This window comes from Schistocerca serialis, chromosome 5 (assembly GCF_023864345.2).
Source record: "Schistocerca serialis cubense isolate TAMUIC-IGC-003099 chromosome 5, iqSchSeri2.2, whole genome shotgun sequence".
NCBI classification, from domain to species: Eukaryota; Metazoa; Arthropoda; class Insecta; order Orthoptera; family Acrididae; genus Schistocerca; species Schistocerca serialis.
In genome coordinates, this window is record NC_064642.1 from 647,223,285 (window position 1) to 647,249,857 (window position 26,573).

At 43.5% G+C, this 26,573-nt stretch overlaps 1 protein-coding gene across 1 annotated transcript in view; it reads left to right on the top strand.

Moving 5' to 3' along the window:
- LOC126481362 (glutamate receptor 1-like) overlaps nucleotides 1-26,573 on the top strand; it is a 1,387,178-nt gene that overhangs the window by 1,292,722 nt on the left and 67,883 nt on the right. The window contains exon 15 of the mRNA XM_050105062.1: nucleotides 19,062-19,306. Within this exon, the coding sequence (XP_049961019.1) occupies nucleotides 19,062-19,306 (245 nt within the window). The remainder of the gene's footprint in view (nucleotides 1-19,061; nucleotides 19,307-26,573) is intronic.

Here is a 26,573-nt window from a genome sequence, read left to right on the forward strand (position 1 = left end):
TGTTACGTAGAGTCTGTGAATGAGGATCTCGAAAACGGCGAAAGTGACCAAATGTTCACGTGCTACTGTAGTGAGCATCTACGGAAAGAGATGGACAGTGAAACTATCGCCCGCAGCTCCTGGTCGTGCGGTAGCGTTCTCGCTTCCCGCGCCCGGGTTCCCGGGTTCGATTCCCGACGGGGTCAGGGATTTTCTCTGCCTCGTGATGGCTGGGTGTTGCGTGATGTCCTTAGGTTAGTTAGGTCTCAGTAGTTCTAAATTCTAGGGGTCTGGTGACCATAGATGTTAAGTCCCATAAAAAACTTTTTTAAAAAAAGTGAAACTATCACTAGGCGCTAAATGGTTGAACGTCCACAACTCTTCTCAGAACGTAGTCTGCTCTGTAAAGTAAGGTGAATCCGTCGCCGAGGCATCAACATGAATTCATTGTAATGATCCTCACACCACTGTACCACGGTTCTGGCTGCGAGACGTGGGCAGCTAAACTGCTGAAACGTGACATCGCCGTCGGCGAAGACATCAAACATGAAGGGATGCTGGTGGTTCGCAGCTGTTAGCGTGTCTTCGATTACTAACACAGGTCCCATGCAAGTGCAGGAGAATGTCTCCCACAGCATAATACTGCTCCTACCAGCCTGCGTCCTTGGCACGCTGCACATTTCTAGCTGCCGTTCACCTCCATGACCACGTTTGTGGAGACGACCAGCGACTAGAGACGCAAGAAAGTAATTCACCCGAAGACACGACACGTTCCCACTGATCGACGATCCAATCCCGATGGTCCCTTGCCCACTGAAAGCGTAATTGACGATGTCTTTAGGTCAACATGTGTACATGTAGGGGTGATCTGCTACGGAGCTCCATGTTCAACAATGTACGATGAACAGTGTGCTCCGAAACACTTGTGCGTGCACCAGCATTGTGCTCTTTCGGCCGAGATGCCACAGATCACCATCTGGCCTACATTACAGAGCAGACAAGCCTCCGAACCCAACATTCTGTGAAGAATCATGGATGTCCAACCATTCAGCGCCTAGTGGTAGTTTCACTGTCCTATCTCCTTCCGTAGATTCTCACGACAGTGAACATTCGTCCAGTTTCGCCGTTTTTGAGATATTCTTGACAGTCTCTGCGTAATAATAATCTGCCCTTCGTAAAAGTCCCTTATCCAAATGGATTTCCCCATTTACAGCCCATATCGTCACGAGGGTCATCCCCACCTGTATCTGCTCCTCTTACATACTTCTGTTACCGCGTCACGTATCCACAACACCACCAGGCGGCATCCTAGATCGCGGGGGGCAGTGGTCATAATGTTTTGGCTTAACAGTGTATAAGTTAAGTACTTGAAGCACAGTAGCTCTTCCAAGATTAAGATTCGGGAATTTCGTTGTAGACGTTAATAGTTTGCATGCATCAGATTCACTCAGTAACACTTTATATCAGCCTGACAACCTTAAAGGAATATACATGCATTGGCAGAAACAAACCGCAACACCAAGAAGGAGGTGTGCAACATAAACGAAATCTGGTAGGCGCATTTGTGTATATGAAAGATTTAGCGCCGCTATGTGAATGTAAATCATGTTTATTTTAAACAGGCTCTATAACAGTCGGGAACATTAGTGACGTTTGATGCCGTCCGTGGTGGCCGTGCGGTTCTAGGCGCTGCAGTCCGGAACCGCGGAACTGCTACGGTCGCAGGTTCGAATCCTGCCTCGGGCATGGATGTGTGTGATGTCCTTAGGTTAGTTAGGTTTAAGTAGTTCTAAGTTCTAGGGGACTGATGACCTCAGATGTTTAGTCCCATAGTGGTCAGAGCCATTTGAACCATTTTGACGTTTGATATGGCAAGTGGTGAGTTGATGTTTGTCAAGAATGCCTAAATGGCGACAAAGACGCCGATATCAACACCTTTACACATTTCTTTCTCTCTCTCTATCTCTTTTTTATTTTTCATCAGTCTTCTGACTGGTTTGACGCAGCCCTACACAAATTCCTCTCCTCTTCATCTGAGTACTACTTGCAACCCACATCCTCAACTATTTGCTGTTTGTATTCCAATCTCCCTCTTCCCCTATAGTTTTTGCCCTCTTCATCTCCCATTAGCACTATGGAAGTCATTCCCTGATGTCTTAACATGTGTCCTTTCACCCTGTCCCTTCTTGTTACTGTTTTCCACATACTCCTTTCCTCTCCGATTCTGCGCAGAACCTCCTCATTCCTTACCTTATCAGTCCACTTAACTTCAACATTCGTCTGTAGCACCACATCTCAAATGCTTAGATTGTTTTCTGTTCCGGTTTTCCCACAACCTGTGTCTCATTACCATACAATGCTATGTTCCAAACGCACATTCTCAGAAATTTCTTCCTCGGATTAAGGGCTATGTTTGATACTAGTAGACTTTGCCACTGCTAGTCTGCTCTTGATGTCCTCCTTGCTCCGTCCATCATTGGTTGTTTTGCTTCCTAGGCAGCAGAATTCCTTATCTTCATCTACGTCGTGACCATCAATTCTGATCTAAATTTTCTTGCTGTTCTCATTTCTGCTACTTCTCATTAGTCCCTACATTCATCTTTCTTCGATTTACTCAGTCCATATTCTGTACTCATTAGACTGTTCATTCCATTCAGCAGATCATGTAATTCTTCTTCACTTTCACTCAGGGTAGTAATGTCCTTTCACCTTGAATTGTGAATCTACTCCAGAAACTTACTTTTATTTGCATAATTACTTCTTCGACGTAGAGATTGAACAATAGGTGCGAATGACTGCATCCTTGTCTTACACCCTTTTTAATCCGAGCAGTTCGTTCTTGGCTGTCCACTCTTATTATTCTCTCTTGGCTTTTGTACAGTTGTATATTACCCGTCTCTTCCTGTAGCTTACCCTTATTTTTCACAGAATTTGCACCATTTACATTGTCGAATGCTTTTTCCAGGTCCACAGATCCTTATGAACGTGTCTCGATTTTTCTTTAGTCTTGCTTCCTTTATCAACCGGAACGTCAGAATTGACTCTCTTGTGCCTGTACCTTTTCTAAAGCCAAACTGATCGTCATCTAACACATCCAAAAATTTCTTTTCCATTCTTCTGTATATTATTCTTGTCAGCAACTTGGATGCATGAGCCGTTAAGCTGATCATGCGATAATTCTCGCACCTGTCAGCTCTTGCAGTCTTCGGAATTGTGTGGATGATTTTTTTCCGAAAGTCAGGCGGTATGTTGCCAGACTCATACATTCTACACACCAACGTGAATGTCGTTTTGTTGCCACTTCCCCCAATGACTTTAGAAATTCTGATGGAATGTTATGTATCCCTTCTGCCTTATTTGATCATAAGTCCTCTAAAGCTCTCTTAAATTCTGATTCTAGTACTGGATCTTCTATCTCCGCTAATTTGTCTCCTGTTTCTTCTTTTATCACATCAGACAAATCTTCCTCCTCATAGAAGCCTTCAATGTACTCTTTGCACCTATCCACTCTCTCCTGTGTATTTAGCAGTGGAATTCCCGTTGCACTCTTAATGTTACCATCCTTTTTTTCATTTGACCGAAGGTTGTTTCGATTTTCCTGTATTCTGAGACAATCCTTCCGAAAATCATTTCTTTTTCCGATTTCTTCACGTTTTTCATGCACCCAATTTGTCTTGCCCCTGAATTTCCTGTTTATTTCATTCCTCACTGACTTGTATTTCCGTATTCCTGAATTTCTCGGAACGTTTTTGTATTTCTTTCATCGATCAACTGAAGTATTTGTTCTGTTAACCATGGTTTCTTCTCAGTTATCTTCTTTGTACCTATGTTTTCCTTTCCAGCTTCTGTGATTGCCCTTTGTAGAGTGGTCCATTCCACTTCACCTTGAGTTACGGTATGGTGTGTGACTTCGTATAAGTGCAGGATCACTCTCGTGGTTATCCCACGCACCCTGACAGGAAAACTGTACGTAAAACGGGGGATTTGAAACGTTGTGCTGCCATTCATGAAGAGCATCTCAGGGGATGTTCTCCAACAGGATAACGCTCGACCACATACCGCTGTTGTAACCCAACATGCTCTACAGAATGTCGACATGTTGCCTTGGCCAGCTCCATCATTGGATCTATGTCCAGTCGAGGACATATGGTACAATATCGGACGATAACTCCAGTGTTATTCACAACCACCATTAAACATCCCTGTACTGACCGACCAAGTGCAAAAAGCATGAAACTCCATCCCACAAACTGACGTTAGGTACCTGTGCCGTCTCGCTATAAAGAGAGGAAGGGCTGCGAGATCGCACAGCACTCTTACTGATATCGATGTCACACCTTCAGCGAGAGGAACATTTATGAGTGCGCTGGAATGTGTTACCACTTTACTGCATTACCGACTTGTGTCTCAGAACAGAAAATCGGTGAACTTAAATTATGCTTGCATTTAACGTTCTGGCGGTGACACTGATTGTTAATGTACCAGCATTTCTCATTTGCAATGGCTTATCTTGCGCTTACATGTACTTGTGATCTTGCAGTGTTAATCACTTAAATATGTTACCTAGACAAATGTATTCCCCAAATTTAATTACTCTATATTAATTGTTTTTGGTGATTTTTTTCTGTCAGTATATGCATACATTGTGCAGATAAACTTATAAAAATTAAGTTTTAAGAATGCCTAAACAGGTAAATAAAGTAATGACATTTGAGACATCCAATGCGAAGTTAAGGAATGTTATGCTTGGCTTAACTTGTTAGGAAGGTCAACCGCACATTGTAAATCACGTAACATAGTAAGTTTTCAACAAACGAAAATTTGTGTAAACAGTTTTTAAGGGCAAGGCACTTTATAATGAAACATCCTGTCCTAGAGAAATGTGTTCTGACCAGGAATCTTATCTTGTTTTACCCTCTACGCCAAGTTTGTCTGCCAGTAGCTATTTCTCTTGCTTTCGAACTCCCCATGAGAACTCCTACTTCTCGTAATGTCGGCATCATTCTACAGCTGTACAAAAAGCTCTCATGTTCTAATTTTAGATCAATTAGCTTGCTAAATCAGCTCCAGTAAACCACTCTTAACGAATTTTTCAAGGAAACTGTAGCATGAAAAATCAAGCAGTTTCCAACTTCATCGCAGAGGTATACGGTTTCAGTGACACGCCATCAATAGCCGCACTTCATTATCACGAAATTACGTAAGGCGACATGGGCCCTTCTAAGCGACCGGCGGATACTTGGCAATCAACTTGCGTAGAGGGGCGGGAACGGTTAACGCCCCGATGGCGCCATCAGAGGCAGCCAGGGGGTGGCTAACGAGTTCGTTAGCGTGATGGCGTCTTAATACTGTGGGCTGCCAATGCAGCACCTGGCTCTGTCAACCCGACGCCGCGCTTACGTCATCAGAGCCGTCTCGCTATAAAGAGAGGAAGGGCTATGAGATCGCACAGCACTCTTACTGATACTGATGTCACACCATCACGGAGAGGAACATTTATGAGTGCGCTGGAATGTGTTACCACTTTACTGCATTACCGACTTGTGTCTCAGAACAGAAAATTGGTGAACTTAAATTATTTCTAGTAATAACTCCTCATTAAAACAAAACATTGCTACATGCCGGTGAACATCTGCACTAAATTTATGTATTTTATGCTATTATGAGCTGATAGTGTTTTCAGTGTAGTTATCAAGTTTCGATTCACTTTTCACTACGTGCTGAAACTGATGTAATTCATTACTTTTGAATACATTGTGGGTGTCAACAGTGATCAATTTTGTTACAAATATTTACTATCAAAAACAGTCTTGATCATAAATTACTTATTCCGGTGACCGGTTTCGACCTCAACGACCACAAGTCATATACAAAGCTGTGATTAGAGGCCTACATATATTAAAGAAAGTACATAAAGCTACGAAGCTATAAAACTGTGAATTACCAATGAATAAGGACCTCCTTCTGGTGGTAAATCTGGTGGTAAATCGTTTCAAAACAGACATGTTGCTGCTCAATAGTACATCGTCTGACGTGACAATGTTTGCCATTCCACTTTCACAACAACTTCGTTAGAAAGAAACCTACTGCCACATCTTTGGAATGGGTCTATCCTCACCATGGCAACCGCAAGTTTGCCTACCAATTTTAGAACAACTTCAGTGGAAAGAAGTCTTCTGCCACATCTTTGGAATAGCGTCCATCCTCACTATGGCAACCACTAGTTTACCTATCGACTCTAAAACAACTTAAGTGGAAATACGCCTGCTGCCACATCTTTGGAACGGCGACTAACTTCACCATGGCAACCAGTGGTTCCAAATGGTTCACTAACAGGCCTTGAGAGAGCAACTCATGAACTGTCAAAACGATGTTCATTTATCCTACATGTTTAAATATTTTTGACGCTTCTTAAGTGACAGTAGCTGTTGAACAAGCTAAGTTTTATGTGTGTTTATTTTCCTTTCTGCCAATGTTCTTTTAACTAAGAAATTTTACGTTGTTATTCGGCCTATAAACCGTTAGTTAGCAATGATGTCACTCAGTCAGAAGTGGGCGGGGCCTCCAGTATATATAGTAAGACGTGCACTGGTTTCTCCAGTAGTGATTTACCACCAGAAGAAGGTTTTTATTCATTGGTAATGCATCGTTTTAAAGCTTTGTAGCTTTATGTATTTTCTTTAACGTATGTAGCCCTGTAATCAAAGCTTTGTATATGACTTGTAAGTCTGAAGATAACCAAAGTTGTGGTCGTAACCGGTCACCGGAATAAACAGTTTGGGATCAAGACTGTTTTTGACAGTAAAAAAATGATGTAATTCAAGTGAGGAAAACGTTTAAAATGTGTTGTGCTAACATGAATACGAGGAGTTACATCCCCGTCGCGCCATGCCCTAGCATTGTTAATTACAAGCTGATGATTCGTTCACAAGCAGCGATATCGGTGCTTCACGGTTCAAAACTCCGTCACTGAGTAGGGCTGGCCTGTCCTTGAGTTACCTCTTGACCAAATTTTTGATCTTTTCCTACCTGCTCAGTGTTGCAGTTCTTCTGATGATCTCCGCCGCAGTCGGTAGCGCTAATGTGCTGTAAACCGGTAAAGTGTGGCTTCCAAAAGAAATATGAGTAGTTTCCACAAATATCTGGAAAATAATGTGGATTCCATCACAATAAATTTATTGACAACAGTCGCCACGAACTTTAAAAAAAATAAACTTCTTCAAATAACTAACATAATAAATTCGAAAATGGAAGATATTAAGATCATGGCCTACACGAAGATTTCGGCTGGATCGTGTCCTAGCGGAGACTGACTAAATCAGCTGTTTCGTACGTCTCTATTTACTCTGGGATGGCTTTTTCCCGACAATTTATTTAGGAAAACTCCAATTGTGTTGTACACGAAAATTTGCACAAGTTCAGCCAACGGCTGATATACTCCCTCTGATGTTATCTACACGATGGGTGGTTTATTGTTACTGGCATTTTCATTTGACGATATTACTGTTTGGTGACTATCTTCCACGTCATACCCGATCTAACTGTTTTACGAGAAAAACAGAAGCACCCAGAACGGGACGAGGAAACTAAATGAAACTTCACAGATTGAGAGAGGGTGTTACGTCATTTCAGTTATTACAAAATCAAGATTCATCTGCAAAGGACTTGGCAGTATGAGCCCACTTAGTAGTATAGCACTGAGCCCCCTCTGGCCTGGAAACTTGTACTAATTTGGTTGTGAAGAGGGTCATAAAACGGTTGTATCCTCACCTGGGGCAAGCTGGCTCACAATTGTTGTGACTGGTCCTCGAAATCCTTGATACCGGCTCTGGGACAGAGTTCGCGTTTGTATTGGTCTCATACAAGTTCCATTGGGGATAGATCTCGGAATATTGCTGGCCATGGGAGTACCTCAATATAACCGCGGAAAGTACGTAGACACGTTCATTGTCGTACTGAAAAGTGGCACAACAATACTATAGCATAGTAGGCAACATATAATGACGCTGAATGAACCTGATGTACCGTGGATCCTGAAAACATATCTGATGGCACTTCACTTCACCCCACCCCCAACTCCCGTCCCGCCAGATCACTTGGCGTCTCCACAACATTGGATGCCTGGGACCCCTTCCCAGGCCTCCGCCATACTCACCGACGTTAGTCATCCGGGGCACACAGAACAGTGATTCATCACTAAACACAATGAAACAATATTCATCAGCAGTCCATGCTTCCCCGCCTCGGTACCATTGCAAACACCGAACACCGTTGTTTATGACGACATGTTAAAGGCAGCTTACGCGTGCTATGGTAATTCTACAGTGTGGCTGCCGCTAGTTCAAAAATGGCTCTGAGCACTATGGGACTCAACTGCTGAGGTCATCAGTCCCCTAGAACTTAGAACTACTTAAACCTAACTAACCTAAGGACATCACACACATCCATGCCCGAGGCAGGATTCGAACCTGCGACCGTAGCGGTCTCGTGGTCCCAAACTGTAGCGCCTAGAACCGCACGGCCACTCCGGCCGGCGCTGCTGCTAGTCACCGACCATTGGTGCACGTGGACCTTGTTGCAGACAGTCCATAAGTTTTCCTTTGATGGCGGGCGCATATGTGAAGGGGTTACAGTGAGCTTGGTGCGCAATAGGGCGATTCTCCCTTGTGGTGGTGAGACGAGGTCAGCCGGAAATTTGACGACTATGCCTGTCTTGATGTTTCCATACAGTCCAATATTGGACCCCTGTAACTTGTTACTGCCCTAAAAATCTATATATAGCAAGATTCGACCAAAGACCAAAAGGAGGCCCACAATGAGAATACTTCCAAATTCTGTCAGGTTCTGATTACGCTGTCTCGTACGAGTACGTGTCCTTGACAGTGATCACTCAACATGTAACGCTGTGTACGCCCCTTCTGTACTTTACCAGGCTAGGTAGCAACATTAAACACAAACCACACTAACGTGCTCTGGTGGACGTTCTACTTGTCACAGATATTTGCAACTCCGATCATTTATATACCCTCCTATGGGGTGCACGTGTACGAAGGTAACTCACATCCTATCATGTCTTATGGGTACATTATTCTTTTTGTCAGCAGTATACGTGTCAGCTTGTGAGATATCTTGTCGTATGCCAACCTTCTCCTGACACCACCGAACAGCCTCTCACTATGAGATACTTCCTTAGTGTAAGATTCTTAGTAATAATTTAAAAAAATAGTTGATGGAAAACAAAAGGGACTGTTGTGAAAGGACCAGGCAGGGTGATCAAATAGTTAGTTATTAACCTAGTTAGAATGATAGGAATTCACGAATAAAACATGAGGGCGTGTAGCTACAAAGGCGTGCTGAAAAGTATTACCTCAGAGATGTTTTTTCAGTTCTCAGTATAGTATGTCATGAATGTTACTTGGTCGAGTTTCCCTCTTTTCTGACCCACGTTACCCTCTGCCGCTAGAGGGCTCCGAATTGTATTGTGTAACACGGCGGCGTGTAAAGTAACTACGTCGATGCGTGAGAAACAGCGTGCTGCAATCCAGTTTCTAACCGCAGAAAATGTGCCTACAAGTGGAATAATCAAAGCTGGATACGGAGATGATTGTACTGATATGTCAGAGCATACAAGACGTTAGCAACAACACGGCGCCTCGGAGTCACTGTCATCGATCACCCACCATGCAGTTCACCGTGGCTCCATCCAGTTTTCATCTATTTTCAAAGCTTAAAGAAGATCTTCGAGGACTTGACTTTTGTAGTGATGAAGTGGTGCAAGCAGAGTTGAGGTTGTGGCTCCGTCACCAAAGTCCAACATCCTTCGCTGACGGTGTCAATAAACTGGCGTCAAGTTGGGAGGAGTACGTTCGTCGTCAGGGCGACAAAAATATTCAGAACTATATACGTAGAAGAATAAAGATTTAGAATGTTAATAAAGATTGTTTTATGTTAATAAAGATTGTTTTATGAAAAAGTTTTAAGAGTTTTCACATAAAAAATTCGGAGCCACTACTACTCAGCACACCCTTGTATGTGTGCACTAAACGATGCCACAGGGAATCGTATACACCACTGAGCAACGGAAAACTAAGCACAGGCCTTTGTGATCAAAAGTATCCGGACACCCCCAAAAACATACCCTTTTCATATTAGGTGCAATGTGCTGCCAACTACTGCCAGGTACTCCATATCTGGCGCCCTCAGCAGTCATTAGACATCGTGAGAGGGAAGAATGGGGCGCTACGCGGAACTCACGGACTTCAAAAAAAAATGTTCAAATGTGTGTGAAATCTTATGGGACTTAACTGCTAAGGTCATCAGTCCCTAAGCTTACACACTACTTAACCTAAATTATCCTAAGGACAAACGCACACACCCTTGCCCGAGGGAGGACTCGAACCTCCGCCGGGACCAGCCGCACAGTCCATGACTGCAGCGCTCACGGACTTCGAACGTGGTCAGGTGATTACCTGTTACTTGTGTCATACGTTTGTACGCGAGATTTCCACACTCCTAAACATCCCTAGGTCCATTGTTTCCGATGTGATAGTGTAGTGGGAACGTAAAGGTACACATACACAGGACAAAAGCGTACAGGCCGACCTCGCCTGTTGACTGACAGAGACCGCTGACAGTTGAAGAGGTTCGTAATGTGTAATAGGAAGACAGCTATTCAGACCATCACACAGGAAATCCAGACTACATCAGAGTCCACTGCAAGTACTATGACAGGCGGGAGGTGAGAAAACTTGGATTTCATGGCCGGGCGGTTGCTCGTAAACCACACATCACGCCGGCAAATGCCAAACGATGCCTCGCTAGGAGTAAGGAGCATAAACATTGGACGATTGAACAGTGGGAAAACGTTGTGTGGAGTGACGAATCACGCTACACAATGTGGCGATAAGATGGCAGGGTGTGCGTTCGGCGAATGCCCGGTGAACGTCATTTCCCAGCGTGTGCAGTGTCAATAATAAAATTCGGAGGCGGTGGTGTTGTGGTGTGATCGTGTTTTTCAAGGAGGTGGCTTGCACGTCTTGTTTTTTTTCGTGGCACTAACACAGCACAGGCCTACATTGATTTTTTAAGCACCTTCTTGCTTCCGACTGTTGAAGAGCAATTCGGGGATGGCGATTGCATCTTTCTACACGATCGAACACCTGTTCATAATGCACGGCCTGTGTCGGAGTGGTTACACGACAATAACATCCCTGTAATGGACTGGCTTGCACAGTCATAACGTGAATCCTATAGAACACGTTTGGGATGTTTTGGAACGCCGACTTCGTGCCAGGTCTCACTGACCGACATCGATACCTCTCCTCAGTGCAGCACTCCGTGAAGAATGGGTTGCCATTTCCCAAGAAACCTTCCAGCACCTGATTGAACGCATGCCTGCGGGAGTGGAAGCTGTCATCAAGATTAAGGGTGGGCCAACACAATATTGAGTTCCAGCATTACCAATGGAGGGCGCCACGAACTTGTAAGTCGTTTTCAGCCAGGTGTCCAGATACTTTTGGTGACATAGTGTACCTAAAGTACATTGTGTTTCTACGCCTGTGACGTCAAAAGACGCCAGAATGGGGCTTGATGATCGGCAGCTATGCTGTTTGAGAAAGTATTCAACTGCAACGTAGAAATTTACTCCTCAAATATGATAAAGTTGAATTTGGTGATCCTAAGAGGTGGATTCAGTAATTTGATTCGGAAAGCTTCCTTTTCTTTATGCACGACAGCTCCTTCCCGTGCAACGCATGGGCGTTGTAACGTACGTGTATTTAGTGGAAATGCTGATGACTGTAACGACAATGTGTAGCGTGTGGGACTCTGCTGACTCTCAAGTGAATGAGTGTTAGTTGTGCAGGTCTGCTATTCTGAAATAACATCAAAGGTATCGGAATGCCTGAATATAAGGATCTAACGAGCAGATTACGACCAACACTCTCTCAGGCGGCACTTCTTCAGACTTCATGGAGACGTTGGGAAGGACGTCGCTAGACAATCTGGTGATTTGGAGTGATGCACCATAATCTGTCTTCCCTTTACCGGCAAACCTCAACGAAGAAAAGTTCTTCCATCACCTCGAGTCCAATCAGTGATAATCGCGTCGAGTGCCACTGTACGACACGTGTCGATACCATCGACTACGCTTAATAGACCGTGTCAGATTGTGTCTAGTTCACGCACTTCTTACCTGCGTCCCAATTTGGTGTGGTGACTTCAGCAAGTCAGACACACAACGGGTGGTAGCAAAATTACAGGCTATGCGAAGCAGATATGATCGTGTTGTGTTCCGACTGGATCTCCATACTATCACACTGGGCGCTGGGCAGTCTGGTAAAGTTTATTCTTCTCGCTGGCTTTATACATGGATATGTCAATCGTGACTCTGTACCAGGATTAGTCTGAAAACAAAACGTGGTGCCACTACTAAGTCCAGCATTGTTGTTGCCTCTGTCCCTCTGTTGCCGCATGAAGGGAAGCTGCAGTTGTCACCGCGGTGACAGTCTATGATGCTCCAGACGTCACAGTGTCCATGTGGATAATTGTCTTGCTGCGAACAGCCAACTTCCTGTTTCAAGATGAGTGATGTGACTGTACGACCCTGCACGGCCGAGCGAACAAGATGGCTGTCGACATAAAAGCTTTCTGGATATGGTACCGCGTCATAATGTAAAAACTACTGCTGCTATAGAAAAGCCAACGTTTCGCCCACGATTGCAGCGTCATTAGACCCAGAAGAAGGCCGCTGCAATCGTGGCCGAAACGTTGGTTTTTCTATAGCAGCAGTAGTTTTTACATTGTGACGCGGTACCAAACCCAGAAAGCTTTTATGTCGACTGACTCTGGCCGCGGAAGCCTACGCAATTATATAAGATGGCTGTCCTCTCGGGCACTAGTGGCACTCCGAGCGCTTCTAGGTGCTTCAGTCCGGAACCGCGCTGCTGCTACGGTCGCAGGTTCGAATCCTGCGTCGGGCATGGATGTGTGTGATGTCCTTAGGTTAGTTAGGTTTAAGTAGTTCTAAGTCTAGTGGACTAATGACCTCAGATGTTAAGTCCCATAGTGCTCAGAGCCATTTGAACCATTGTATGGCACTGGACTTTGAGATTCGGCAAAGTGTTGAGTATCACCCTTCTGAATCCACTGGTTCCGTATTCACATGACAGTGTAGGATCCCGTCCAAAGGGAGCAGAACTGTAGCGGAAATGAATCGCAATCTCGATAGACTACGGTCCTGTCGCTTCTCACCAATGACAAATATTCAAATACAATTTCCGAATGAGAAATCCGCTGCGTGATCATTCCTTATACGCAGAACGTTGATAGCGTTACTCCTACCCTCTTTGTTCTGTCACGCTGAAAAGCCAGTCATTTGCTTATCAAGCATGTTATATATTTCAGTACCAATTTGACGTTTGTTGCATGTCGCAATAATGGTGTTGCAGCTTTAGCAACCAGCAGTGCATGCACATAAAATTTCTGATACGGAAGCATTTCTCTGTGTTTAGCAATATTAGTAGTTGCTGCACGAAAATTGAGTATTCCTTCATCAAGTGCTGTATTGGCTCCCTCTCTTGGAAAACTGTAGTCTTGAGTGTCTATCAGACCCAATCTATAGAAGAGAAGTGTTGCTTCATATTTACTCTATTGATTTTCTAGCACCATTCTTGTTACAGGCTTCAAGAGGTATGTCACAACTTTTGTAACACCTAGACAAAGTGCGCTGGAGGAACATTTCACAACCTTCGAGGCTTGGAAAGAACTATAATCACTGATTAAATATTCATAAATACGTAAAAGGAATAAGAGATCTTCAACGCTTCATGCTGAATGCCGCAGACGCCTCTTATACAGTCCGAAATATATGTCGAGCGCTGTGTATAAGAGATTATACAAACTTGTCCGTTGTAACGCACTGAATACACCAGTAATATGATCCATATATTTAGGAAGTCATTAATAGTATTTGACATTATACAGCGCCACAGATGTGTCGCCTGACATATTCGAAGTGACTCCCCGTCACATTCTCCCCTTATACAATCAATTCTTGGCCGCCCTCGAAAGACACACACGGCTGGCTCCTGCGTTGGTTTCCCACTTTACTCTGCCACTAACCAGGACCCCAAACTCCTGTCTCATTTCATTTCTCTTCGTGAAATGTAACTGACTGGCAACGGGAAAAGAAAATTAAGCCAAACTCGGGAATCGCACTCCTCTGTAATTGAACGGATATCAAACCGCATAGCCAAACCGAGACAAAAATATGCTGCGTTTTATTTTCAGCGCCCGCTCTTTCAATATTTTGCTAACAGTCAGAAAGTCGACCCCTTGTGAGTTATTGCCTCGTTCCAAATGATACAATATTATAGTAAGAAAACTCCATAAATCACACAAGATCGATTATACTACAAGTTACACAGAAAAATATTCGTCAGCATTCATTTTACTTCCTTGAGCAGCTACTAATATTGTATTACGTAACATATACAGGGTCAGTCATGTAAGATGCAAGACCCCTTTTATTTTGTGAACGGTTACATACATAGAAGGCGGTTTTCGGTTAATGTTAGAGCGCTGGGGAACACGTAATTTTTTTGTTTGTTTAATGCTTTTAGCGCTGGGATCAACGGAGATATTGAAGCAAGTATGTTTTTAAATGGAACTGCGTAATTTTTGTAACTGCATTAGATGGCTCTTGAGAAGACAGTTACAGTGCTATAGCGATTGTTAATGTTGACGTTGAAACCTGTTGTAAAAAAAATTGGAGAAAAGTCCTGGAAGTTGAGAGCAGGGTGCCCGGCATCGGTATCAGCGGTGTTTACACCGCCAACCTGAGCTCTCGTGCTACGCTATGTCAGAATGTCAATACATTTGCCTGTTTACTTGTCTGCACTGCAGGCCGCCCGTTTCTACTTCAATATTCGTTGCGTGCAGACATGTAAACTAATGAGAAGAAGTTGGATATACTACTTTTATATGGTGAATGTGAAAGAAATGCTGTAAATATAGTACAAAGGTAAAGGGTGTCTATCCGGATCGCCAATGTCTGACGCGCCACGCAGTTACACGAATTATTCAGACGCTGGTGCGGAAAGGCTGCTAGAATATCAAAAAGAGAAAAAGATGACGAGAAAAAAGGGTGCAACCGACAGAGAACGCAAAGAAGCTGTTCTGGCTACGACGCTAATGAATCCGCACAGTGGTACGAGACATATTGCCAAAGAATGTGGAATTCGCCAGACGAGTGTCATTCGCATCCTGCATGTGCAGAATTTCGATCCCCATCATCTGTCACTAATCAAGTACTCGTCAACGGTGATTTCGAACTCGTACAGAATTTTCTCGGTTTGCCCTTCAGCAAGTGTTTTTCCAACGTGTGTTTTTTACCCATGAAGCAAAAAATGAAATGTTCAAATGTGCGTGAAATCTTATGGGACTTAACTGCTAAGGTCATCAGTCCCTAAGCTTACACACTACTTAACCTAAATTATCCTAAGGAGAAACACACACACCCATGCCCGAGGGAGGACTCGAACCAATGAAGCAACGTTTAGTAACCACCCTAATGTAAATTGGCCTATCATGCACTACTGGCAGGCGAAACCCCCACACTGGCTTCATCAGGGGCAACATCAACAGCCGTTGTGCGTAAACGTACGGTGCGACATCATGGGAAATTACAGTGTGGACCTTACTTCATCTCAGGCGTTCTAAAGGGACGTTCTTACGCTCTCTTTCTGACGAACATTCTGCCGGTTCTTCGAGAAGAGACACCACTGGTATTCGATAGTGTATGTGGCTGAAATAGGACAGTTTTCCAGCTCACTTGTCCCGTGTTGCAACGCAAACAATGAATTAGAACTTTTCTGGACTTTGTACAGGACGAAATTCTGTTGTCACAATGACCTGCAAGGTCCTTCTATTTGAATTTCGTTATTTGGGGAGCACTCAAAGATGCTGTCCACGCCGAAACCCCAACTACAATGCGTTGTCGAATCGCCAGTGCATGCTCTACCATATCATCCACTGTAACTACATCTGTTCATCGTTCTTTCGAACGGTGATTGCAAATGTACCTTTCAGTCCATTGTCAAGAGTTTGAACATAATATATTATAGGATAAAGTTATATAATATACAATAAAGTTATTTTTTTTGGAAGACAAAATTTATGCTATGTGGTTTGGGTGATTACCAAATCATTGTTAGTAAATTGTTTACTTCATTTACATGTGTAAGAAATTGCATTGCAATGTCAAGTCGACAGCGTGTATTGCACGTTGCTGGTAACATTGTTATTACGCGACGACGTTTCGTTAGGAAGAATATTTATTTTGCGGTGTACATGTGGTCACCAAAAATATTTTTAATAAAATGTTCAGTTCAACGAATGTATCCATGTGATATAATTTAGAGCAGTGTAGATAGAGACAGTTGTCTGACGGCATGTATTTTAGTACTAAGAAGCAAACAGCCACGTACAGGAAATGATAGGTAAATAACTTCCTTCAAACATTTAGATATTTAATACAGTAGCTGCTTTTTGCAGCGTGTAAGCCCTCTTCATTTTTGACGAAAGAACAGTGGATTTCTCTGTTTCAGCTCACGTAAACCTGGGAGGATACACAAATGTGAAATAATGTTCGTAGCTACTTGTCGTATGGTAGCCTCTAGCCTACGTCGGATTTCCATGTACAACGTTCGTAGGTGAACCTTCGTCTAGGTCGTACATTCGTTGAAGGGGAAATAAAGCTTTATTCTCGTAGCGCAGGCCTACCTTACGGTTTACAACTACGCAGCCTGGTGCGAGACGCATGCTGTTTCCGGCCACCGTGCTATCACATTCTAGGACATAATTTTTTTACGACAGGTTTCAATGTCAACATTAACAAACGCTTTATCACTGTAATTGTCTTCTCAAGAGCTACCGAATGCAATTATAAAAAGTATACGGTTCCATTTTTAAAAACGTACTTGCTTCAATATCTCCGTTGACACCAGTGCTAAAATAATTAACTAAAGAAAATACGTGTCCCTCGACGCTCTAACATTTTCCGAAAACCGCGTTTCGATGTGTGTAACCGTTCATGACATAAAAGTAGTGTTACATCTTACATGACCCACCATGTATATTAAAGATCAAAGACTGGCCTTCTTTCTCTGTCTCTGGTACGAAAGCCTTCCTTTCCTACATTAGATAGAGCTGAGCACGTTTTCATTCCCCAATGTAGTGAATCAAGTACTAAATCAAAACTGTGTGAATGTTTTTGGTCTTCGAAGTTTCCAGTAAATCCACAGGTGACTATATTATGAAACACAAGTCGCGGTGGTAGTGGATATTTGGAACATTGGTTGAGACAGATATTCGTCCAAGTCGACTTACATCTCTCCTTCTTATACCAAGGTATATGGCTATAGAAAGAGTAATGTGACATTAGTAAACTGCAGGAGCATCCAAAGAAAGGTTCCAGAATTAGTGTTGCTATTTGAAGGTTATAAATCTCGGACAGTATTCGGAGCCAGAAGTTGATTGAGCCTAGAAGTCTATTGCAACGAAATCCTTAGTTCAGTTTTTAATACTTATCATAAGGATAGGTTAATCGCCAATGATGGCAGCGTATTTATTGCAGTAAAGAATTCGATAACTTCTACCGAGGTTATCATGGACTCCGAATGTGAATTAACTTAGATGAAGTTAAGTATCAATGGTCAGCCAAAAATGCTAATTGCACGCATTTATAAACCTCATGGGTCAGGAGCTGTAGTGGTAGACTGCTTCAGAGAGAACTTGCAGAATATCTTTAGTAATTTTCCTGACAATGCCGCTGTAATAGGGGGAGACTTCGACTTGCAAGGTACAGTTTGGGAGGGTCATGCCATCAAACTGGTGTCAGAGACAAAGCTACGAGTGAACTTATTCCGAATTTGTTGTCCGGAAATTATTTCGAACAGATAATTAGAGTACCAGCTCATAAAGGTAATGTCTTAGAACTCCTGGCAACAAACAGATCTGACCTTGTCGGAATCAGACAACGTAGATGATGATGATGATGATGATGTTTGGTACGTGGGGCACTCAACTGCGCGGTTATCAGCGTCAGTATAAATTCCCAACCGTTGCTTAGTCCAATTTTGCCACTTTCATGAATGATGATGAAATGATGAGGACAACACAAACATGCAGTTATCTCGAGGCAGGGGAAAATCCTTGACCTCGCCGGGAATCGAACCCGGGCCAGACAACTCTGGCCGATAATCCCTGCCCAGGTCAAGGCTGAACAACTGCTGATGGTTTGCTGCCACTTTCATATGGGGATTCTCCGCAGGTGTCGTGAAGGTTGACGATAAGGACCCTCGTGGAGGCAGCTTCGTCTGCGAGTAGGATGGATGACACAAATCCCAGCACCGTGGTGGCTTCTACGATGAAGCAGTGAGAAAACCCTCGCTGCAGAGGCAAGTCCATGGTTTAGAGATTCCCAAACTTCACCTCTTACGGAACACTTCGGGATCCTGGTACTTTGATGGAACGCGTTGTTTATTTGAAACGTTAATGAAAGTAAGTACATTTTAAAAATTGAGAAAAACTTGGTTTTATTCAGTGATCACTTTAATTTTAAATAGTAATACTGAAGCCATGGTAATACTAAAAAAAATAATAAGAATATCGAAAAAACCACCGTGTTACTAATAGCTTTTCGCAGAACACATACTCACTTCCCACGGAACACCAGTTTGGGAAGCCCTGCCGTAGGCACAGTACCCCCATGTACTGTAAATGACACGGGTAGTGGAATTTCTCGTCGAGAACGTTTCACACGTCCATCTGGCTTACGCCATGCTGGCGGACCACTTTGCTGCTGCTGATCGTATCCTACAGTGTTCAGTGCTTTCTACTTGAACCTTCAAGAGGGTGTACCTTCTTTGGAACTCGTTTCTGCCACATGACCGTAAGATCCTCTTTGCTCCTTGTGCACTTAGGGATCGTTTCCTGCAGTTTTTCCCCATATATGCTTGGGCTTCAACTGTGTCTACGTTTGAAACCTGTGATTGGACACATTGCACTGTTGTTCTCTACAGAGGTCGCAGATCACGCTGTACAGCAAGATGTGGGAGTTCATGAACTCACGGAAGAACGTGTTCGTGCGCACGTACGACGAAGGTATCCGGCGAGTGAGGACCTCCAAGGGCAAGTACGCGCTGCTCATCGAGTCTCCCAAGAACGACTACATCAACGAGCGGGAGCCGTGCGACACAATGAAGGTCGGCCGCAACCTGGACGCCAAGGGCTTCGGAGTCGCTACCCCGCTAGGATCGCCTCTCAGGTAAGTACCGAACCATCCGTGTTCGCTGTAGTGGTCTGTTCATGCTGCTGCTTCGATGTTTGCTGAAGTCACCGGTACGGCCAAGTGGGTTATTTATAGTCTCTGGAGAATCATAAAAATGAAGTATGAGTTGCATAGAACAAATAGTGACAACGATTGATAGTGGAGTTGTGGGCTCATCATTAATAATACTGCTTTGTGACGACACCAGTAACAGCACCTTCTTGTGGCATTTAACTCAACAGGGTTTCTTTGGCATGGCGACAACATATCCCTTCGTGTCTGCGATACTTCAGTTTGACGTCACGATTGGGGCTCTGGGTGCTGTACAGTCTGACGGATAATAAGACTAAGACCGTTGTGCAGTGAAGTTTTTTTATCCTTTTTACACTGTCCCTTGTTTATGACAGAATAATAATGGTTTCGGTCTACAATGGCCATCTTCAGTTACGCTGAGGTCATCGGTCCCTAGGCTTACGCACTAATTAATTTAACTTGAACTAACGTACGCTAAGGACAACACACACACCCAAGCCCGAGGGAGGACTCGAACTTCCGACGGGGGCAGCCACGCAAACTGTGGTAAGGCGCCATAGACCACACAGCTACTCCACGTGGCGTGATTTGTCAGTGCATGAACACTGTGCATTGCCATGATCATTCATCCACCTAGCAACCACACATATTATCTGAAGACTGGAACTGTAGGCCGAAACCGGTATGACTGCGTCATAAAAAGTGATCGTATTAACAGTATAAAATGATTTTTTATGATAAGTCAATCATCGTCTCCGTAGACGGTATGTCTTTTCTTTTTTTTTCAGAATTGTTGAATTAGGCCGTAAGTATCTCTCCAAGTTAAGAGCAAAAATTGATAAAATTAATTCTTATCAGAAACTAACTGCCACAGCGTTATAAGGACGCACTTAAACAACCGTCCTAGAGCATCGAGTCAAATTGTACCTCATGAATGTTGACCGTCCTTATGATTATGAGTGTTAAGTAAATGCAATATTTAATCTGAAATAAAATGGGAGGTAGTTTCAAGTAGTATACTATATGATGAAAAGATCGCTGACATTCCTGTGCAATGCGGAACTGACGACTAGATGGCACAAGAGACGGACCCATCAGCATAAAAACTGGCAGGGGGCGGTGACTACTGTGCGGTCAGTAGAAAACCAGTACCAGCAGAATGGGCAGGTCAGGGGAGCTCATTAACTTCGAACGTGGCCATTGGATGTCACCTGAGTAACAAGTCCAGCAGGGAAATTCCAACCCTTTTAAAGATGTCCATTTCGTGGTGTGGTGTGTACCGTATCGTGGCGTGTAGAACGTCCGTCTCTATGAATAGTATTATTGTATTAATGTACTGCAGAGACAAACACACGCTGTGGAACATATAGTACGAATCTTAAAACTTGTTGGTTTACAGTAAATCGTTGGAAGTGACCGTAGTTTAATATTATTTGCGTAATATGTTACATGAAACTTTCAAAATGCCGTATACATGAAAACAATCTGCGAGGATCTTGAATTTATTAAAATGCAGGTAATTAGCTTTACCTCTGGAACTTCCTTCAAATTGAAGCAGCATGCACGTACGTAATAGCAGTTCCCTTTGTTGGTAAGATTCTGTTAATTGCTCATCTGCTTTATCAGAAAATACATCTCACCTACACGCACAAACTACAACCATGCGTTACTGAACTGTCTTCGGTGGGTAAAGCTTTAAGTTCCGGATAGTAGCCGGCCGTAGTGGCCGTGCGGTTCTAGGCGCTACAGCCTGGAACCGAGGGATCGCTACGGTCGCAGGTTCGAATCCTGCCTCGGGCATGGACGTGTGTGATGTCCTTAGGTTAGTTAGGTTTAATTAGTTCTAAGTTCTAGGCGACTGATGACCTCAGAAGTTAAGTCGCATAGTGCTCACTGCCATTTGAACCATTTTCCGGATGCTAAGCTCTCAGAGCTATCTTTCTACTAAATACCAAATATAATTCTTCAATAAAATATGCAGCTGTCATGGATTATGTCCTAGGATGAACAACTGTCTGTACCGTCTCGTAATATTTAAACTTATCCCGATAAATATTTACTTTCTTTAAGTACTGATAAAACATCGTCTTTGCCACAGATTCTATCAGCACACAAAAGCACGATGTTTTTGGGCAAAATTTCTTGAAATTAAGCAAAAAACCTATCCATACTGAAGGAGTATTATTAGTATTATTTTTTTAAAAACAATTCTCAGTTGAATATTAATAATCACTTCAGAAATACAGTGAAATAACGTTATCGGTCTTAAGATGGCCGACAGAAATGTGAATAGTACCTGCGTGTCTCGCGCGTTATTTAAAATATTCCCAAAAATATTTCCAGACACCTTTTAAAGCGTAGGCTTGTGGGGTTAGCAAATACTACAATAAGAGATTACAGAATTAGGTAATATTCCATTTATTACTTCAAATTACCATGTTGTACTTATCGCAAACGCGTCTGGCCTCCAGCACGCTCAAGATACAACGTCAGAAATCGAAGAAGAAGAAGAAGTGAGAACCAAAAAAATCCTCAAAGTGTTTGGTATAAGAATGACAATGATTATAGATATTAGTTTCCCATACTACGGTTCTTTGTAGGTCATGGCACATTTAATAATATTTCTCGTAATGTTTTTGTAAAGAAAGTTCGTCATTATCAGTTTCTGACACTTTATAACTCGTAACGAAGTTTTTCGTGGTAAATAAAGTTCTCTTTCACGAAAGTTTATCGCACAAGTCTCTGCTCCAGGAGGCAAACAGTACATTGTCCTCTGGAAGCAGTGTACATTATTACTGTCCGGTACTGCTTGTCACTTGTCACTTAATCGTTCGCGCGCCAGTTTATGAGCTTCAGTTCGTAACATCACTTATATAGTTCACTGAGTGTGACTTCACTGTTTGTACATCATTGACACAGTAAAACCGTTAAAATTCGTCTAATATGTGAGTGAAAGAGTCTTTACATTTCATGTAATGTTGAAAGTTAATGCGGCTTTGTATTTATGTCTCATTTACGTTAAAAACCTTTAAAGTTCATGAACAAATACAAATTTAAGGTGGCATTAAGTGCCGGACACATTTCTTCAATCTGGTATTCCTGCGCCCAGGACATTTACACATTTACAATGATGGCTCCCCCATTCGGGTTACAGGTGCCCGAAAACCTGGGAAAACCCCGCTTGGAGCCTCCAGACTGAATTTTCGTAAGCCTTACCACGTCTCAGCTAAGTAAAATTATCAAAGTTAGATCGACAGTTCACAACATATATAAAATCAGAAAATCGGTTAATGTTCGCAGCTAACACGAAAAAAAAAAAAAACAAGTAAATATTCAAATATTGAAAATAAGTTGATGTACTGGAAGGTCAGGCCAAATGTGAATGTCAAAAACAATATTTACATTGATTACATGATTGTGTGTTTAAAATTTTATAGAAACTAGGGATGTTTCTTGCGGTTTAATTTGCGACTGTACTCATATAATGCAATGAGTGCGTAATTTTGAAACGTCGTCCCTTTGGCGATGCGATGTCTGCAATAGGCAATGATGTGCGGTGTGCAGAAGCGGTGCTCTTTTGACGTCAGGCGGTGAGAAAGGCCGCAGCCGCTGCGGTGGCGTTGGCGGTGGTGGGGCCGCATCTCGTTGCGATGAGCTGTTGCAGCTCGCTGTGTTCTTCTGTCCGGACTGGCTGGCCACGTTTCGCTTGTAGCAATCACAACCACGCAAAAATAGAAAAGCAACGTATCGGGCATTAAAAATCTTACCAGCTAAGTTGTTGTTACTGGAAAGAAGCACGTCATTTGTTCATTCATGCACTTTATTTATACTTCATGGTGTGTGTCGTGCATGCTACGGAGAATCGTTGTCGTATCACAGTCCAGTTTTCGTACATTTCCGGGTTTCTTGCAAGCACTCACAGTTTAGTACTCACAAATGTAACACATCCCTTTAAAATTTTGCACACATTTATCTCCATAAACGTCGCATGCACTGTGGGGTGTGTCTATGCACAAGGAAAATAAATCGATGCTATACTTCTTTCCAGTTGGCAACACTACTTGCTTCAGTGTAAATCCGTAGTTTTATCATAACTGTGTTTTCTGTCTCACTCGACGATCGCAGTTTCATTATTCCACACTACCGTCACTTTGATACTTGTGAAATCCACCCAAAGCATAAATTTATGTTTCACTTTAGCACCTTATGTGTAATCCACACAAAGTTCTTTCACTGTTCACTTTTACAAAACATTTCTTAGTATCACTTCACAGTCACGGGTTTGCGTCCTTGTGAAAATGATAAATGATGCTTTTACTTGAGTAAAAGCATATATATATATATATATATATATATATATACAATCATACATTTTAGTTACATTAGTTTTTAATTGATGGTAACTAATCCCACATGCCAAAACAGACCAATGGCCATTCTGGACTGTATATGCAATGTGTTCCCATCCTAATCAGAGGACACGGATGTGTGCATCTAAAATCCTTAGCTAATCACTAACAGCCAACCAACGAAATGAAGCCAAAAAATGCATCGAAATGCATAGGCTGTTCAAATCGAACTTCTCTGACCGGTAGACGATTGTAAAACCACACCTCCCAGAATACTTTGATTCTATAACGGGCAAAAGGAACAATTAATGGCCTCATGGGCACGCTTATCGCCTTACTGAGGGCTCAACATAATTCTTTACACAGCAATTAAAATAAATTCTCATTTGAAAATTCCTCTGACAGCAGCGTTTGTCATTAGTGCCTTAATGTTTTGAAATCTGTCACGAAAACGTTTTTAACGTGGCAACAACCTACAATTAAACACACATACGAAGGAAAACAACGAAAAACATAAACTTACTACTAGGGTAGAGAACATAAATACATGACTCTAATCTAGGTAGGAAGCATTGAAATTGAAAATTGTGTAGAAAATTCAGCAGAAAACTTAAACCTACGTAAAAAATGAAACTTTGCTACAAACTACATACAAAATTGAGCACAAGATAGAAATAAGTGTGAGTACAAATCTTACAACTAACTAATGCTACTACTTACAATTTGAGAGAATCATTTTCTCAGCAATTTTCATGACGCAACTGACATCTATTCCATTGTTATAAATGGTTGTATCTTGTGAGGATAAAGTATTTTCACTTTTGTGGTCCAAGAATGTGCCAGGATATAACATCCGTCATGTGGAATGTTTATTACTACATATGGACCGTTACACAATAATTGCCACTTCCTGTTAACTTTTTTACAACTAGAGGCTCTAGGATGGGCCCTCAGTAAGACCTGTTCACCTGCTTGGTACACATGAACAGTCTTACTCGAGCGCGCATGCCTTACCCTCTTGACTTTGGCATTACCCCCAAAGTACTCAGTGTTTTGGCCACTTTTTCGTACTAGGTTATCTTCCTTTTCATCTTTGGGAGTGGTCTAATCCACTCATTGAGCGAGCTTCTCCTTATTGGTCATCAGTTCCCCTGGTGTTAATTCGGTAGACTGGTGAGGAAAATTATTGTATATACACTCCTGGAAATAGAAAAAAGAACACATTGACACCGGTGTGTCAGACCCACCATACTTGCTCCGGACACTGCGAGAGGGCTGTACAAGCAATGATCACACGCACGGCACAGCGGACACACCAGGAACCGCGGTGATGGCCGTCGAATGGCGCTAGCTGCGCAGTATTTGTGCACCGCCGCCGTCAGTGTCAGCCAGTTTGCCGTGGCATACGGAGCTCCATCGCAGTCTTTAACACTGGTAGCATGCCGCGACAGCGTGGACGTGAACCGTATGTGCAGTTGACGGACTTTGAGCGAGGGCGTATAGTGGGCATGCGGGAGGCCGGGTGGACGTACCGCCGAATTGCTCAACACGTGGGGCGTGAGGTCGCCACAGTACATCGATGTTGTCGCCAGTGGTCGGCGGAAGGTGCACGTGCCCGTCGACCTGGGACCGGACCGCAGCGACGCACGGATGCACGCCAAGACCGTAGGATCCTACGCAGTGCCGTAGGGAACCGCACCGCCACTTCCCTGCAAATTAGGGACACTATTGCTCCTGGGGTATCGGCGAGGACCATTCGCAACCGTCTCCATGAAGCTGGGCTACGGTCCCACACACCGTTAGGCCGTCTTCCGCTCACGCCCCAACATCGTGCAGCCCGCCTCCAGTGGTGTCGCGACAGGCGTGAATGGAGGGACGAATGGAGACGTGTCGTCTTCAGCGATGAGAGTCGCTTCTGCCTTGGTGCCAATGATGGTCGTATGCGTGTTTGGCGCCGTGCAGGTGAGCGCCACAATCAGGACTGCATACGACCGAGGCAAACAGGGCCAACACCCGGCATCATGGTGTGGGGAGCGATCTCCTACACTGGCCGTACACCACTGGTGATCGTCGAGGGGACACTGAATAGTGCACGGTACATCCAAACCATCATCGAACCCATCGTTCTACCATTCCTAGACCGGCAAGGGAACTTGCTGTTCCAACAGGGCAATGCACGTCCGCATGTATCCCGTGCCACCCAACGTGCTCTAGAAGGTGTAAGTCAACTACCCGGGCCAGCAAGATCTCCGGATCTGTCCCCCATTGAGCATGTTTGGGACTGGATGAAGCGTCGTCTCACGCGGTCTGCACGTCCAGCACGAACGCTGGTCCAACTGAGGCGTCAGGTGGAAATGGCATGGCAAGCCGTTCCACAGGACTACATCCAGCATCTCTACGATCGTCTCCATGGGAGAATAGCAGCCTGCATTGCTGCGAAAGGTGGATATACACTATACTAGTGCCGACATTGTGCATGCTCTGTTGCCTGTGTCTATGTGCCTGTGGTTCTGTCAGTGTGATCATGTGATGTATCTGACCCCAGGAATGTGTCAATAAAGTTTCCCCTTCCTGGGACAATGAATTCACGGTGTTCTTATTTCAATTTCCAGGAGTGTACTTTAAAACATTGACACGTACTGAGTCCACTGCGTATGTTGTTCATGAGCGTACGCATGTGCGAAGCTGTTAAATTCTCTAAAAATTCTTTCTGCCGGATTAGCCTGAGTGTTAAAGGCCATGATTCTCTACGAATTATCTCCACTTATGGCTTTTGAAATGTGGCGCGTTATACGTCAGCATTGTGGCAGGATTTCCCACTTGAGAACGCTTGAGAACGCCGCCTCCAATGTCTGTCTGACAGCCTGTATGAGAGGAAAGAA